Raw genomic sequence first — 18,357 nt, 5'->3', positions numbered from 1 at the left:
TTTATTGAATGTCCAATGTTCTTACTCATTAAATAAATACGATGCTCAAGAGAAAGTATCCATCCTTCGCTTGGATCAAGTAAACTGCCGTGGATGCACCTATGCTGCAGGCCATGGTAGTCTATTATAAAAAATAATTTATCGTGGTTATTCAAACTAGATACGTGTTTCTTGAGTTAATTGGAAATGAGCATTTGTCATATCGTCCTCAGAATTGTTACTGAATCATAACCGTACAACTAGGGACCTGCTTTTAATTAAAGCAGGTGGGTAGTTCTGGCCCGGTAACATGGCCGGTTATTAATAGAGTGTGCACTGCAATTATGATATCTTTGTAAGATCGGCTACGATAGCCCAGGCTCGCATTCAAATACCGTAATCAGAAGAAGTAAACAAACAGAAACAAAGGGACATTACAATGGTCTGTTCTATTTCAATTCAACAATTATTGTAATTGTTATACCACTACTGCTGATTTTTCTGTTTAGTTCGTGTTGTAGTTTTGTCACGGCCTTATTGATGATCTGAAAGACAAACCACGACACAACATGATATGTTATTATCATTAATATGTGTTTGCACGTCAGTGTTGTTTGTCTCCATTTACACTTCTGTTGATAACAGACTTTAATGTACACTGTAAAAAAAATACCGTAAATTTTACGGTAAAAAGACTGGCAGCAATTCTGCCAACAAATGCCTGTTAAATTTACGGTAATTATTTCAATCACTGTAAAATTGTTTACAGTTTTTAACCGTAAAAGTTACATTTTACCATAAAATTATTTACAGTTTACTGTTTATTATTTACAGTGTACTGTAAACAATTTTACAATATTTGAAATGAACCCGTAAATGTAACAGGCATTTGTTGGCAGAATTGCTGCCAGTCTTTTTACTGTAAAATGCACCATAACTGTTTTTACTGTAAACTGATGGTTCAAATGAGTACATTATCATCATTTTTGTGTTTATTTGAACAATTTAGTTTATTTGAACAATACACTGAAGCATTCTGACATGTCACTGTACAAATACACCATTCTCTACAGTACATATACCAAAGCATCAATAGTGTAAAATGGATCAAACCTTTAGCAGAATATTGAAGCAAAAAGGGGGCAATAGAACAATAAAACATTTTGACATCCAAATGAATGAAGTTCAAACACGAAACAACGAATCTTTTAAGTAATTGGAAATTAAAGTTCATTGCTTAGAAGCTGTGTGTATTATAATCCTGCACTGCATTGGTGAAATGGAGGACTTTTGGATTAATAGAATGCCTTCTACTCTTCGCTGCTTGCGCCTTGTGGCCTCTGTCTGGGTTGATGGTGAACAGACATCTGAAAGTAACAGTAAAAGGTAACAGTAACAAACTACTTAAAAACCAAGAAACTGATTCAAGCCGTGCAAACTTCTATTGGCTTTGAATGGTTCCAACTTCTAATTCCCTGTATAAACTCCCGACTCACTTCTGCAAGCAAAGAGAGCAGTGCACTGGTGAAGAGATGAAACAAAAGCTTACACACCTAACACAATGTTTCATAAGGTCAAAAAGTTTTGTCTAAGAAACTCCAGGAGGCCTATGAAATTTGCTGCATAGCTCTATGCAATCAACCAATAGTTGACCTCATTTTGAAGATTAACAACCAGAATTCCAATTGGTTAAATGATTCCCTTGCCAGAATGTGAAGCAGCATTTACTTTGGAAACCAGATTTTGCAAAATTCACCATTTGATCTTTGTCTCCAGAACAACAGTATGGATCATCTTCTCACCTAGGGCAATCTAAATACTATCTAGTTGACGTATTCGACACACTTCCATTTCTTGAGCTGTCCTGACTAAGAGGTATTTAGACTTTGACCTCTGCTGACCATAAATGTTGATTGACCTCAATGATGTAAGGTAGGGATCATGTACTCACCAATGACAATCTACATTACACTTTTTTTAACCAAGGTGTACTTCTATAGATATATTTACAAGGTTTTCAAGACTGACCTCAAATGACATTTAACCTTCACGAAAAACAATTGGGATCATCTACTCTTCAAGTGCAACCTACATATCATGTAGGAAGCTTAACCAACTTTCAATTCTGAATATACAGTGTTTACAACTTTTGCACTTTGATCTCTGTAGATCTCAAATGACCTTTGACCTCCATAAAAAAGAATAGGATCATCTACTTAGTACCAAGATCAACCTACAAACAAAATTAAACCAGCTTTCTTTTTTTTAGATAACCTGTTTACAAGATTTTCAGACTCCCGTTGACCTGCATTGTGGTTTTGATGATGTTACATACATAATCTTATATGAATGTGACATACTGTAGGTATATCTGGATGAACTTCAATCTAAATAGTACAGCAAAAGGCATTGAGATGTGAGAAACAATATTGGAAATGGCAGCTGATAACGGAAATGGACACTTATAGTTTTCTTGTACTCAGCATGATACATCACATAATATATTGTGTGTTTTCAAAGTTGACCCCTGTTGACCTCAGCTTACTTTTGATCAATACCAGAGACAACATGGTTCTTAGGCTACCCAATGTGGTACACCTATATACCAAATATGAGATCACTCCAAGCTACGCTTCTTGAGATATGTTTGCAAGTTTCCACAATTTGACCCCTTGTAACCCCAAATGACCTTTGATTTCCACCAAAAGTAATAGGATTCTTGTACTTAATGTGGTCCACCTACACACCAAATATGAGATATGCTTTCTTTTTAAGATATCGTGTTTACAAGCTGGGCTTCACAAATGCACTTACACATGCGCACTTACACATGCGCACACACACATACGCCATCACATATGCAAAGGTAACGATTATCATTGAAACCAAAAAGAATAGGGTTCTTGTACTCATTAAGAGCAATGCACATATATTGCCACATTAGAATTTCAAGCAATGTTTACTTTTTGAGTTATCATGTTTACAAGGAAGTGTCACATACACATGAACACACCATCACATAGATTCCTTTGTCTTTTAGCAAGAAATCAAAAGTGCAGAAATTAGGTGCAAGTGTAGAAAAAAAAGTGGGCCAAAATGCAAAAACAAGAAAATTTGCTACCCTTAGCTTTCTCTCTCATACGAAAAGTGTAGCACATGTTTTTTTGCCACTGTTTGGGCCAAATTAATGCTCTTTTGGTATTAATTCAAGAAATGTTAGAATCAGGTTTTAGACTTTTAGTGAGTAGATTTTATAGGCACTTGCAATTTTAGATGATTTGTAGTCATGTAAACATGGTTCACTGCCTTTTATAATTGGTCGTTTTAAAATTGTCATTCATGCAGCTTTCCTGGGTGATGCCTGTAGAGGCTCTTCAAACGAGTTTGTCAAACTTGGTCGATTTTGAGATACTGTGCTTTAAATTTGTCACATTTTGATATCTTTTTGACATCTACGAAGAACATAGGCCTATAGAACTTAAAGCAGTACATCCACATACTGTAGCAGATTAAAATCCTACTGACCACAAGTACTTAATGTCATTCATCCACATACCACATTTGATAATGTCTAAGATACCCATCATGAGACAGTCTTATAATAATCTGAACATGGACATATACTACAAAAGGGAAAAAGAATACCTCTGTATGAAGTCTATGGTTGCAGCCGTTCCTGCACTATACTGTATTCCAAAAATGTAAAATGATGCAAACAGCATTGCAAGTCCACCGATGAAACTAGCACAGTTGCTCACCACCTGCCCATCAATAGCCAGCATGTATCGTTCTGCAAGGAGTATGTCTCCTAGGATAAAAAAAAATATGGAGATTTGGCATCAGAAGTAATTAGGTCAGTTTCACAACACCAGTAAAACTCTAAGCATTAGATATGTTTTTCTGGTATTTGAAAAGGCCTTAGTAACCAGATTTGCATATTTAATAATATTTTGCAAATTAATGAGTGAAATACAAGTCATGTTTTTAAAAATTGTGAAACTGTGTGTTTAAATTTTGAAACATTATGGCCACTGTAGCACATGCAGCATTTTCAGGTTTACTGTACTGTCCCTTTAAGCATCAAGCAAGAAGTTCATACTTGGAGAATAAAATAGTGGACTTCTCTAGCCCCCAGTCAAAATGAATCATTGTCACATGATGTATGGAAGTAGGATTAAATATTTTTCCCTACACAGAAAACCTCACTCTGACTTGTCCTTTCATGGGTATTATTATACCAGGTTTGACCCATGAATTGCTTGCAGAAAATCAGTCCAGCCTTCGGTAACATTCGTCCTGCATTCACATTTTATACTGGCAATTAATACACCAAGTTTGAACCAAAAGGCAAACAATAGCAACTCAGCTACATTTGGAATATTTTCAGCTTCACAATATTAAGCTATCATTTGTAAAAAAAAAACCTTTGAACTCTGGGGACCTTAATCGAGCTTTCACCTGCATGAACCAGAGTGAAGACCCTGCATGTGGTTACTTGCTCTGAAGAAATCAGATAATCATGGCTCCCAGAGACCTCTTGCCAAAGTACGTTACAAAAGGCCCTAGAGATTCACTGCACTGATTTGGCAGCAGTGACATTTCAGAAAACCAGGCCAATGTAGCATTTTGGCCAGTATAGTGTCCCTTTCTTCTTTCTGCAGCATAGCGCACATTCTGCCACTTAAGCAAAACCAGCATTTTGGGGCCACTATAGTGTCCCAGTCAATAAAGCCCCAGTCAAATCAGATAAAACTTTCTTATCTGTGAAGAGAGACCTTGCTAGGAGTGAACCACTGAATTTCCTCATTTTAAGAACCTGACCTACAGTAATGTGAAACAATATGCTCAGTGCATTTGTTTTTTCTTTTATTTACTGAAATATCAAGAAGCATATGACCATTAAGGTTCACCTGAGTGCCATTCTCTCCATGATAATAGTGAGAATTTGAGTATTAAAGCTGTCTTGAACTGTTATTCCAAATATTCTTCTTGTAACTTAATCATTGCCACCTGCTTCAAGAGCATTCACTTCAGTCATAACCTAGCTACAAGCACTATGTAGTTAAAAAACCTAGGAATTGCTTCGAAATTGTGTAAATAGTTTACTCATTAATAGACAAATCTAGCATGCAAACATGACCTCCCCTGACCCTCTGGTTCTGGAGAAGTCATTTTTTTTTAGGTTTTCAAATTTTTACCTTTGCTGACCACACATTACTTTTGACCTCCAGAACAAACAATAAGGTGCCTGTACTTATAATGGGGAAGCCACATGCCAAATATAGGATCTGCTGTCGTAACCAAGGTCGACATTGATACATACACACAAACATACATACTTATGCTAAATCTGGAAAAGAGGACTTTCAGCATAAAGAATAATGTAACATAAAGCAAGTAGGTACTGTATGTACTTACCACAAGATATTAAAACAGGTGTGGAGTCTGTGGAGGGCACCAACTGAAGCTTCCCCTCAGCATCAGCCTTTGTAGCTGTAATCTGAAAATTTGAAGTCAACACATTTACAAATCAACTCCACCATTCCTTTGACATTCAGAAGTTTAACAGCAATTAATTAAAATCAATGTGTGGGGAATTTTTCATACAGTGTAGGTCACATATGTGAAAAGAATTCTTAATGATCCTTATGATAATGAAGTGATTGAAATAGTTGCAACATGTATCTGGAAACCCCATTAGTGGTATCAACTATGTACAATTCAATGCTCTTTAATATGCAAAGACAGTGGCCAGTGTGCCTATAGACATAGTAAACTGCAGTGACACCCATTGATCACACAACCTGATCACATTTTTAACATTTTGATCTTCGGAGGCATCCACATGCTAAGATTAAGATCTGTCAATGTTACAATTCTTGTATATGGGCCTATAACAAAAAACAATATAAACCAAGTACTTTCTAAGACATATATGTACCAAGTATGATGGTGATATATCATGTTTACAAGGTTTATAGAATGTGACTTCAGCTGACCTCATATTACCTTTGACCTCCACCACAAACAATTGAAGACAAGTACTAAGGGGATGCACATACCAAAATTGACATTCACTGAAGCTTTACACTTGAGTTAGTTCATTTGAAAGGTTTTTAGGATTCCTTTTTTAACCTTTTACCTCTCCAAAAAACAAAACTGGCCCAGATTTTACTAAATGGTATCTACCTATCAAGTTTGAAGTTCATGAAAGCTGTACAAGGTGAGATAACATGTTTAAAAGGTTTTCAGATTTTTACATAAGTTGAACTCAAATGACCTTTGACCTCTACTAAAACCACTGAAATACCACATCGATCTTCACTGAAGCTTTTATTCTTGAGGAAGCTTATTTACATGGTTGTCATATTTTGACCACTGCGGGCCCCGAGTGACCTATTACCTCCCCCCAAAAGCAATGCCATCTGAGAATTTACTAAGGGGCATCTAATTACCAAGTATGAACTTGATGCAATGTGTACATGGTGGGATATGGTGTTTATGACCCAAGGCGGCTCGAACATTCACACACAAGCAGTCATGACTGCATAGATTCCTTTTGCCTTTTTGTGAAGTTCTCACTTTATACGTAAATAGTATTCCTGCTGTTATTAGTTTCCCATGCAGGGGTTCTTAAAGATTTAAACTTACAAACTTATAAAATTTAAAGTATACCCTTTGGTAAATAACATGCATCTTTGGAAACTGTAACAGATTCATAGTGAAAATGCAACATTATTTTTATCATGTACAGGTAGAATGTTCAGAAATTTGATGGTCCATTGCAAGTTCAGCTGTTAACATCAACGCTATAACCCTCACAGAGAATGTCCATACATTTATGATCTTACCTACGATTGGCTGGTATTGTGTCGTGTAACCTTTCCTGCAATCTGCCAAGCAATCAACAGTTGCTTAATGCCAAAATTGCACTGAATGTTAAGGCAATGCACAGTATTCTTCTATTCTATTTTACAGGGTGCTAATATCCATCTATTTGATACACTGACCAGTAATACATCGGCTTTAGCAAATTAGAAGATTAGGTAGCCTGCAATTCACTTTAAAGAAATTTGCTGACATAAACTACTTTGAAGTAATATTACATGTTCATCTACCATAGGCACATGGTTTTATCGAGCAATTACGAAGGTGTTGTGGATCTGAACAATTAATTGGATTAAATGCTAAACATACTGTGCCATGATAAGAGCTCTTTACTTTCTTCAGGACATTTGTAATATTGTGATAGTTTTAAACACATGTGTCAAAGCTAATTGAAGCATAGTATTGCGCAGAGATGGGTTAGTATATGAACAGCATCAAAACAATTTTAAAGTGTATTATTGCCAACTTACCTCCATTACTAAAAATACCCCATCATGTTTTTCGAAAAAATAATCCATGACCATGAGGATCAGTCCAGGATCATCAGGTGTTTCATTCCCAAGCACTCCTTCAGCTCTCTTGATGCTAGCGAGTGTAGGTAACAGCTCTTTCTTGGGAGTGAAAAAGAAGACGTGTTGGGGGCTGGAAAAACCTGGAGTTTGGAGGAGCAGAGTGGCTTACAGAATTGAATGAGAGGTTATCAAATATCGCCAGAGGTCCCAGGGAAACATCTGGCTAGCCTAGTACTAGCAGTAGTACTGTATAGGGCCTAGGCTACTTAAACTGACAGGTCTACTTAGGCCTCTACTACTTCTAAGTTCTAGCTAGCCTAGGCCTAGGAGTCATTCTGCATCGCCGAGAGCATTTGCCTGGGTAAAGGAATTGCGAAGTAGCCTAACAGTAACAGCCAGTTTTTTGGCTAAAATGCACGAAGTTGGTGACCACCATCATACTAATTCCTGGGTAGTGTTGGTCACAACTAACGTTTAGCTACGCCTATATTGAGTAGAGGCCTAACGAAAACGTAGGCCTAGCTTAGGCCTACTGATTAATGTAACCATGGAGCTATAATAGCTCCATGGTGTAACCGACCTCTAACTCACTTGAAATGTCGTCCAACACGTTGGCAATGTTTTAACAATTCCTGATTTTTTTCTACTATGCCTTAGCTAGCTTTAAACTAAACTGATAACTGATACTGAATGTTTTATGTTACCGTTACATTAATGCTTAGGTTAGGCCTTTAGATTAACCTGTTCTACACGGTGATAGGCTACCGACATACGGGATTCAACAACAGTGCCATTACGACCAATTAAGCTGGGCCTAGACTTGTACGTGATTTAAGCAGTCTTTAAACGAATAGTCTTATGTTCACGTAAATAATATTGCCTATCTGAGTAGTTCTCGCAACAAATCATACACACAAAGCGACTTCAGAAAGCTGTTAAATTCTCACCTCTTCCCGCTTGCAAAAGTATTACTAGTAGCCCTTGTGGATCGTGTAATACATCAACGTGTACCATGTACAGTACAGTTCCCGATATCGACGTTACACATCTTGTTAGAGAAGAATGTGACACAGGTGTCAGACGATACTTGTTCACTTGATAGTCCAATGAAAAAGCGCACAGGGTCATACTGCAATGGGCATGCGCTAATCTGTACGCCGGGAGCGGCCATATGAAGCAATATACAGTTTCTACTGTTACGATCGCGAAGTTACAGTAGTAGCGCGCGCTAAAAATGGTCGAACTAACAGGCGTTTATTGTAATTGTCGGGAACAGCGTTTTGCTGTAACATTCTACAGTAAAATACTGTAAAAGACGCCGTTATTTTTTACAGTGTAGGTTTCATAAAATTTCTCTGAAATTTGGACAGCGTTATTGTTCAATGTTATAATTGTGCATGTCAAGTCATAATAACACGATGTTAGAATATACATGCCTTCCTCCTCCATATAAGGTACTAGTAGAGAGATTGATGTATCTAGTCTTCATACAGTTGAAAACAAACATACCTAAGAAAGTGACTGGAAACAAGAAATATAAACCTTAGTTTACACAACTGACATACTCTCAGGACATTGGAAATGTAATCACGTGATTATGACGATGATTTGTCTAGGCTTGTAGCTCCATAAATCCAGAGACTATATATTTTTATGATCAACATTTAAATGATTGACTTTCATGATCTGTGATGACGTCACTGATGTTGAGTGTTCTCTGATCAGTTCATCGTCTCATGGATGATTATTCTTGATCTGAGCATCAAATGCTCGACTATCATGATTTGTTTTCTTAATTTATTTCAATATTCACTCCAATTTGAATTGTTTCACATGGGTTATGTAGGATAAGTGTACAACTGATCAGTTATCCTAATGAGATGACAACAATTCTAACATGATTGTTTATGTAACTAATAGGATATTGGTTGTAAACTGATCAGGTATAAAACTGAGATGATAATGATAGTAAACTGATCGGTAATCTTACTGAGATATAAGGATTGTAAACTGATCCTATATATTATACAGATGATAATGATAGTAAACTGATAAAATCAAACTTAAAGAATCAACCAGATTGGTTCTCAGCTGATATAAAGGTATCATTGAGGGCCAACATAAATGCGGTGAATATAATGTTTAATATTTCTATCCCGCCCCTCCCCCCAAAAAAGAGAAGTTTTAAATTGCACTTGCATTTTTATCCATTTCGTTTATTTCATTCATCAGTATGGAACAATGGAATTGATGGTTGTCGTCGCCTGAATCTACGGACCGGTCTATGGCAGGTAAGAGATTGTGCACCTTTCTTACAGCTATTGCTCATAATGCAATCTGGTGCAACGTAATCTTTTGCGATATTCAGAGAAAAGCGGAATTCAGATCGCCGTGTAAGAAAGAAGAGAAAATTGGAGATTAGAATGGAATGGGCAGGGGAGGGGGGAGGGTCTTGATATGCGAGCATTGTTTTCATGCATCTTATTCAGCCCATCCAATGTATTGTTCTATATTTAAAACACTCGTACAACTTCCATATCAGTGAGATTATCAGTGAGATAGTATTACTATTATGATGTAATAATATCAGGTACGTACGGTACGTGATATTTATTACGTACGTAGTATGTATTATATACGTACGTGATAATTAGTACGTATAAACGTACTGGCGTGATAATATTGCGTACGTACGTTGTATTATTACGTACGTACTGTTGCGTTTACAGCCATTCTCATGATTTACGTTGTAACATTCCGTTTAACTGACCCTGCATGTTACTGTACCAACTCCCTGGTTTTAAGTATACTGTACATGGACATGTTTTAAATTGTTTCTGTTGGTATGAGACGTGGGTTTCCCATGCATGATTTTTACACTAATATATATTACTTTAGATTGTTGGTCTTGATTAGTAATAGGCTAATCAAATTAAATTAAACTATTTCTATGGTATTTTGCGAGTAGTCAAATGCACAGAATGGTGATGGGGAAGCTTGGAAGTTAGTAATAGGAACAAATGAATGGGAAATTTGACTCTAAAATGTATGTTAACTTGGTTTCTCTACTTTTTTAGTGTTCAACTCAAATAAAGTTGAGAATTAAGTCACTGGGTAGACGTTTTAATAAAATTAAATAAAGCTTCATGTTACGTAATACGTCATATCTTTGAACAATCCATATAATGTGCGAACATAACTGGATAGCTCTGTTACTAATTAAGATATGTAGTTATGTTGTTACAACCAATGACTGCTACTTACTAGTAAGTTATTTATCGTTTAATCAAATTCAGACAATATTGTGTCCCACAAATTAATCGCATGTTTTATTTGTTCGTTACCAAGCCATTGAAATCCATGCCTACTCTCATCTAACCAGCTGGTGTGATTTTGGTAAAAAAAAGTAACATTTTGTTTTCAAGGTCCTTATCTCTCCTTTTACGACCAATTTTGTTACCCGCAGATTGTAGAAGAAACAACACAAATATCCATTACGGTATTCATCCTTTGGATTTAAATCTTGCTCGTTAATTAACTTTGTCCTTAAATTTCTTTAGGGGATTTGAAGCAACAATTGCTTAAATTCTTATTTATCCATATTAGTGTATACGTAACTGACATAGTGTGTGGGTCCAGCAGGCTTAGATATAATGAAAGGACGGGTCTGGAATTTATTTTAAACCACTTTAGTATATTCTTGTGAATGGTAATGCTTGTCATGGTCTTGGTCATTAATATATATATGAAGGGAACAGGAGCTATTTTCATTAATGACATTGCAAGTGTTCCGATCTAATACCCTTTTTTTTTTGCTTTTTGCTTTCTTTTTTTTAAAAAGGGGAGGTAGGGTGAGTGGTGATTATTGCCTTCATGTTAAATGCCACTAAATTAGAAAAAAAAAGAAACTGTTGTAGTATGTGCAGCTCTACTAACCCGATTTGTTGTTCTGTTTTACGGATACCATGATAACCAAAAAATGTCATCACTGGATAAAATATGAATATAAGACACCTATACATTAAACGATTTTGAAGGAGTCAGGTGGGGGTTGGGGTGGGGGTGGTTGGAGTGAGGTATACTCGGTAAATGGTAATCTGATTTTAATATTCATAATTTGTCATCGGCTAATTGTTTATTGTATCTTGATATTTATCTTCAATTTTTAAGGATATAATATTGCAACACCTGTACCTTCCAGTCTCATTCATTGTTTATCTAATATTGGGTGATGGGTTGAGGGCGCCAAGTAATACAGGAACAGCTCACGTAAACTGTTGTATCACGTTATTTCAAAGGTAGAAATAAACTGATCACAATCTGGAAGTGAACAGAAATACATACCTTAAAAATATATTTTTGAGATAAATAGTCTGTAAGTTTTTCACGAGCATTGGTATCCTAATTAGCAACCGAGCATACCATTTCAAAATTTAGTAGAACTAGTAGCGTGTATGTTTTTGAAATAACATAATTGACATAACCGACGTTGCTAAACATTTCCAAAGAACCACTACATCTACTACATCCTCGTGAAACATTGGTATTATTCTTCTGAAACAAAACTTAGCTGTAGTAGAAATCGATGACATTTACAAATATCTAAATCAAATAATGTCTTCACTTAAAGGAATCTACTGAACATATCCCGCTTTAACTTCATCGTATCGATGTACATTAAATATGAAACCGTAGAATGTTGTCAATCATGTTGCAACGTTCTTGTTTATGTTCATTTATTTTCGGGGCAAATACTCATCATAGCACATACAGTTGTCGTAGCAACAGTCCGTTTAGCCGACCCTGTAGCTTACTGTAGCTATGCCCTTGCATAATGGTCTTTGTAGCAGGCTCCCTGGTTTTCACTGGTTATGTTCATTTTCTTCGTTTTCTCTGGTGTAAAGGAGAAGTTGGTCTTCCTTTACTAAAGCTGCCTATCACGTCATAGGTTGTAACTTTGACCAAACCATTAAATATTCGCAGAGTTATTGGATACCCTGCAACTAACTAAGATATCCAGATATTTTGTGTTGTCACAATCACGTGACTGCTCCTAATCAGAGAACTATTTGTTGTTTAACCAGATTTAAATAATTTGGTGACCCAAATATGTAGTGCCATAGATATGTGTTGATACAAAACCTAATCTTCCCTGGTGGACTGAAGTAACATTATGTTTTCAAGTCCTTCTCATTCCTTTAACGGTCAAGTTTACCACCAGCAGATTGTAGCAAAAACATCGTAAAGTACAGAAATTGTAGAAGTCTACTTTTCCAACTCTTTCTTCTAAGTTCAATCTTTACTCAATTATTAGCTCAAATTTATCAAGGTAAATGTTTCTGCGACGGTTCCACGTACACTAATGTGTATAGGACATTAAATACCTGTAGTTTGTATCAGAAATGAGGATGAACTGCGGTAATGTAACGGATGGTGACCGATGCGAAGCAGCGCGATTTAACATTGTCAGTGGCGTAGGAAGGTACTTTTGAGTGGGGGCTGAAGACTGATGGCCGGCCTGGGGGAGGGGTTTAAGGTGAGGTTTTTTTTTTTTTTTGCATTTCCAGGTGGCCTCAGATGCGATTTGGTGCAATATAGCACACTTCGAACACCCACTTCATTTTGTAAATAATTTTGCATTTTCACCTGGCCTTAGATGCAATTTGGTGCTCCAAATGAGATTTTTTTCTCATTTTGAAATGAAAAAGGGGTTTTCTGACTTGCAAAGCGGGGGGGGGGGGCGGAATGATACTTCCGCCTACTCATATTTTTCACTGGGGGGCTGGCGCCACCCAGCCCCCCCCCCCGGTTCCTACGCCCTTGAACATTGTTGTTCTTTGTGTGGTTATAAAATCATATCAGAAAGTGGTTTCTATTGCCTATCATTTGTTTGTGAAGTGCATAGATAAACGAAATTGCTTGTGAACATCAGACTCACCGTTTTCCAGAATGCAAATGCAGAATGCAAATTTTGTCGTTTGGTATAAATGAAGGAAGGGGTGGTACGTTTATTGATAAAATGGAAGTAACTTGACTATTTTGAAATACGTAACATTATTGTTTTATTCGTTCTTTGAATAAAATGTAAAAGAAGATCTTGCAAAGATATTATTTTAGTGGCATCAGATTCGCTCTGTAAAGTAAAGCATTACCGATTATTCGGTAGAGCTGTGATTAAATCACTTTCCACGCACATTTACACAACAAGACTGTTGTCTAGATACCACGGTAGCCAAATAACTAGACACGTATTTTTAACGCTGTATACGTACACATTGTTCATAATATCACGCACATGACACCGAATGTTTTAAGATACTGCGTCACAGATATAAAGATTATAAGCCTTTGTCGTATATTGCCTTCTGCATTTTGTGAAAGCATATTAGATGTGCAGTAGACTCTCCTTTGTAGAAGCTGGACGATGCATTTACAGCAATGGTTGGATGACAAGACTAACTTAACCAGTGGCGTAGGAAGGTACTTTTGAATGGGGGGGGGGGGGGCTGAAGACTGATGGGATTTTTTTCTCATTTGGAAATGAAAAAGGGGTTTTCTGACTCGCGGAGCGGGGGGGGGGGGCGGAATGATACTTCCGCCCCCCTTGAACTTAACGAATGTGACATTAACATAGCTGGTTACGTTTACAATATCAACTTAATCACCATCAAATAGCACTTAATAGTTTTCACCAGTTTGATGAATACTTTGATAGATGCTTGAACTCATTAAAAACCTGGTATAACTTTTTAACCAGCATCGGAACTTAAATCAGACCTGTTACATATCTCATGACAGATGCACATACCAGCTTCACCTTCTTATACAAGTAAGAATTGGGACTGTAGTTGATTCTATTCGTATCACCTGCTGAGACTAATTACAAGCGGTCATATTCATAGTTCCTACAATAATATTGCTACACATAAGGTATATATGTCGCTTCTCGGCCTTTTGGCTAAGATCATGTGTAGTATCTGTTCCCTTTCGAGGGGAATGGTGATGCACACCTGACGATGATCACACAGTCACAGTCCCGATGCAAGGGGACTGGGGCTGAGAGCGGATCAGTCGTTTGGTAGTTTGGTTTTCGTCCCCAGGTTCTTTCCTGGGTGACTTTTTCTTAAAAAGTATATTGCTACACCGTTAAACAAATAATATGTTCACTTATAGCTTCCGTAAAAAAATATCTTACTCGAATTCATTAAAAAAATCCGGCGCATATATTATTCCTTTGAATTATCACCATTACAACATTTTAAATATTCATAAACAAAAGAACCAAAGACTAAGAAATATAAAAACATATACATCAATATGAATTTAAATACAAGAAAGTAAAAGGTCAATACATGTTACTTAAACGAATCTTCAAAAATGCTTCAAGTGCTTCTACTTGAATTAAATTGCAGCAAGGTAAAGAAAATTAATGTCTGGATGATTTGATTGGTTCCTTGGTAGTAGCACAGCACCAATGTTATCAGGTTGGCTTGCGTGTGCGTGGGTTGGGGGAGGGCAGGTGTGCGTGTGTGTTTGTGGATGTGTCTGCTAGCTTGTAAACACATTATCTCAACAACTACAAGTGAGTCAATGTGACGGAGAGCCAAACGTGTCAATGTCCAATTTGATATCAACATGTTACAATTTCATATGGACACGTCGAAACAAAATACAATATGTCATTACGTCAAGGAACATGTCAAATATATACAAAAATAGTATCATATAATATATATATAAATATATATATATATATAAATATATATATATGTGTATGTATATATATATATGTGTATATGTATATATATTTATATATATATATATATATATATATATATATATATATATATATATATATATACATATATATATAAATATATATATATATATATATATATTGATATATTGATTCCAACTCATTACGATTTTCATTTATATATATTTATTTGCCTTTGTCGTTTACCTCCATTGCATTAACATAAAGTATGTTCAAAGTATCTCTTTCGAGATCCGGCTTTAGGAATCACAAATGATTTCGAGTTGGTTAGCATCATGTTTGATCTCTAGAGTAAGGCAAAATATGTCACCAAATACAGAACTAGTATTGTTCGATACAGGTGACAAATGCCTAAAGTGGAATTACGACCTTCCTTACCGGTTTCGAACCTCTGGACATACAATCAGCGTCCATAACCTAGTGGTTAGGGTGTCCGCGTACAGAGCGGAAGGCCCGTGGTTCGAATCCCGGTGGAGGCTGAAAGTTTTTTCACTGTTCTTGATTTTCCAACTCATTACGATTTTCATTTATATATAATCATTTGCCTTTGTCGTTTACCTCCATTGCATAAACATAAAGTCTGTTCGAAGTATCTCTTTCGAGATCCGGCTTTAGGAATCACAAATGATTTCGAGTTGGTTAGCATCATGTTTGATATCTAGAGTAAGGCAAAATATGTCACCAAAAACAGAACTAGTATTGTTCGATACAGGTGACAAATACCTAAAGTGGAATAACGAACTTCCTTGCCGGTTTCGAACCTCTGGACATACAATCAGCGTCCATAGCCTAGTGGTTAGGGTGTCCGCGTACAAACCGGGAGGCTTTTCGAATCCCGGTGGAGGCTGGAAGTTTTTTCGTTGTTCTAGATTTTCCTCTTCATTACGTTTTCAAATATATATATATATATATATATATATATATATATATATATATATATATATATATATATATATATATACAGGGATATGCCCACGCCGGGCGGAAGTAGGCGGCCCCGCCCAGCACTAAAAAATTCCGCCCAGCACTGTCTTAAAAATCGTGAATCCCGCCTGCATTTTTTTAATCTAAAATCTCGACATTACCAACAATATATTCAACATAAATTGGGCGAAGCCTGTGCCAAAATTATACAGACTAATAATGCATCAGTTACGAAACATTACTAACGGCTCTCAATCGGTCTCTTGTAAAATCTCTTTGAAACAAACTAATAACTTTTACCAGGTACGTAATATATTTCACTAAAAAAATTTAAAATGTAATTTGTTAGCAAAATCTAGTTCTTGTGTAAGTGTTTAAAAGCTACACAAGTGTCAGCATTTAGCATCTTCAACAATCGCCCCTTCCCCCAGGACGACAATCAGTATTCCTGGCACTCAGGAAAACCTGGGCACATCCCTGCATATATCCCGGTGGAGGCTGGAAGTTTTTTCACTGTTCTTGATTTTCCAACTCATTACGATTTTCATTTATATATCTTCTGATCTATATAGTCCCTAAAGCTCTAGAGGATTACTTGGAACGGTAGGTCCGCTCATGTTATATTGTGTTGAAATGATGCAACTTTGAGACTTGTCGTCCTTGAAAACCAAAGTAGCAAAAAAAAGAGTAAGAATTCTCTCCCAATGCTACAGGCTCCGGGGCTTGGCCCAGTGGCGGAGCTAGGTATTGGTCGGGGGGGGGGGGGCAAGGATTGTCTGTAGCGGCGCTTTTGACACTGAGCGCCACCACAGGTTGGCGCGGAGCGTACCGAATTTTTTTGGGAGAAAAGATACGCCCTAGATCGCCGGAAATGACCCTTTCCGGTCCTTGCTAATTTGCAGATAATCGAAGAATATATATGTGTCATCGCCATTTGTGACAACTCGGAAGTATATATGGGTATTGCAAGTACATGCGCTTAATCACAATCCCTGTGGTATCTTTGTGAGTGCTCATGTTTTCCTAGCCCTGATCTACAATGCCTGTTGTGCCTGTTGTAACCTGCACTAATCAACACACCTGCATGTCGACTTAAAGTTTGGTCTTGGTTACTATTTCAGCCACTGCGTACAGTTTCTGAAAATAGCTTTGTACAAGGAAAGTGCCGATAAAATAAAGACCGCAGTTAGAGCATTTTGTCAGAAAATTACTCAAACAAAATGTGACAAATGTCAATAGGTAGATGAGAGTGCAATAAAAAAGTCAATAATCGCGAATAAGTAAAAAGTGGTAAAAGCTTAAAAGGGCGCCAGCAGTCCATTTGAGTCCTTCATGGGGGGGGGGGGGGCATTCGCCCCTGACTATATGGACGATCTTCCACAGGCTTGGCCCCTGGACCACCGTACGGGCTTAATTATATTCCGGTGCGCTTTTCTGCTTTAAAGAACTGAGTATAGGAAAATTGTCACAGCTGAAGTCCCAGCCTCCCCCCCCCCCCACCAGGGCTTAGAATACATATCGGAGACATATATGCCTTCTCTAAAATGTATTTTTAGTGCTTTAAACTTGCTACGAGAGAACAAGAAGTCCAAGAAACGGTGCGGCTTAAAATTACTCTCTGGCATTTATGTGCCCCAGCACTACCAGCTGAGGTAATTAACTATCTGAAATGCTGCAGCTTACGGGGGCTTCGCCGCACTCCTTTACCCATCCACCGAAGCCAACCCACAAAAACAAGAGAAAAGTCTCCCCACCTTAATCTAAGTAATGGTTGAGCTTGTACTTATTTAGACTTCTTTTAGAACCCATTTACAATGCTGCACCTCTCCTAGGACCCACCCAAGACCAAGAAATGGTTGAGCTTGTACTTATTGAGACTCCTTTCAGAACAATGCTGCCCCTCTCTTTGCTCCTCCAGACCACCCCCCGCCTTAGTCCCAGACAACTGACAAAAACAGTTTAATTAATGACGGTAAATCGGGTGATTATAAACCGGTTAATAATTATTTTGTACAACTGTGTCTTTGCCCCCCCCCCCCCTGGATTTTCTTATGTTGACGGTAACATGATTGCACAAAGTACCGAAGTACATTTATTTATATATATATGTTATATATTAAGCTATGAAGCTGGATTAATGTGTTTTGCACTAAATATCTCACACTTATTATTCCTAAGCTATTCCTAAACTAATGACATGAGCGCAAAAAGAACATTAATATTGGTGTGTCATCTATGTCGATGAAGAGAAGTTGGGGAGGGGAGGGGGGGGGGTAT

The 18,357-nt window shown here is 37.1% G+C and overlaps 3 protein-coding genes and 1 pseudogene across 5 annotated transcripts in view; 2 read left to right on the top strand and 2 right to left on the bottom strand.

Annotated features, from left to right (window-relative positions):
- Positions 1 to 18,357, top strand: part of LOC139985122 (NLR family CARD domain-containing protein 4-like) — a 346,343-nt gene that overhangs the window by 62,263 nt on the left and 265,723 nt on the right. The window lies entirely within an intron of this gene.
- The window catches only part of LOC139985144 (uncharacterized), a 125,661-nt gene that overhangs the window by 48,701 nt on the left and 58,603 nt on the right, over positions 1 to 18,357 (bottom strand). The window lies entirely within an intron of this gene.
- LOC139954790 (uncharacterized) lies at positions 640 to 8,638 on the bottom strand. Of its 3 annotated transcripts, none has more exons than XM_071954723.1 (5): positions 8,327 to 8,638; positions 7,338 to 7,474; positions 5,398 to 5,479; positions 3,625 to 3,787; positions 640 to 1,346 (listed from the first exon to the last, which is right to left on the bottom strand). In XM_071954723.1, exons 1-5 carry the CDS (start codon positions 8,505 to 8,507, stop codon positions 1,217 to 1,219), a joined length of 693 nt encoding a protein of 230 aa, XP_071810824.1. In that variant the 5' UTR covers positions 8,508 to 8,638; the 3' UTR covers positions 640 to 1,216. The 3 variants fall into 3 exon arrangements, with proteins under 3 accessions (XP_071810824.1, XP_071810823.1, XP_071810825.1); XM_071954722.1 differs by having other exon boundaries at positions 7,338 to 7,519; positions 8,327 to 8,637; XM_071954724.1 differs by lacking the exon at positions 8,327 to 8,638 and adding an exon at positions 8,121 to 8,169 and having other exon boundaries at positions 7,338 to 7,478.
- On the top strand, positions 14,318 to 14,394 carry LOC139957863 (U2 spliceosomal RNA; annotated as a pseudogene).

Source organism: Apostichopus japonicus, chromosome 17 (assembly GCF_037975245.1).
Source record: "Apostichopus japonicus isolate 1M-3 chromosome 17, ASM3797524v1, whole genome shotgun sequence".
NCBI classification, from domain to species: Eukaryota; Metazoa; Echinodermata; class Holothuroidea; order Aspidochirotida; family Stichopodidae; genus Apostichopus; species Apostichopus japonicus.
This window is presented reverse-complemented; position numbering and strand designations above follow the sequence as displayed.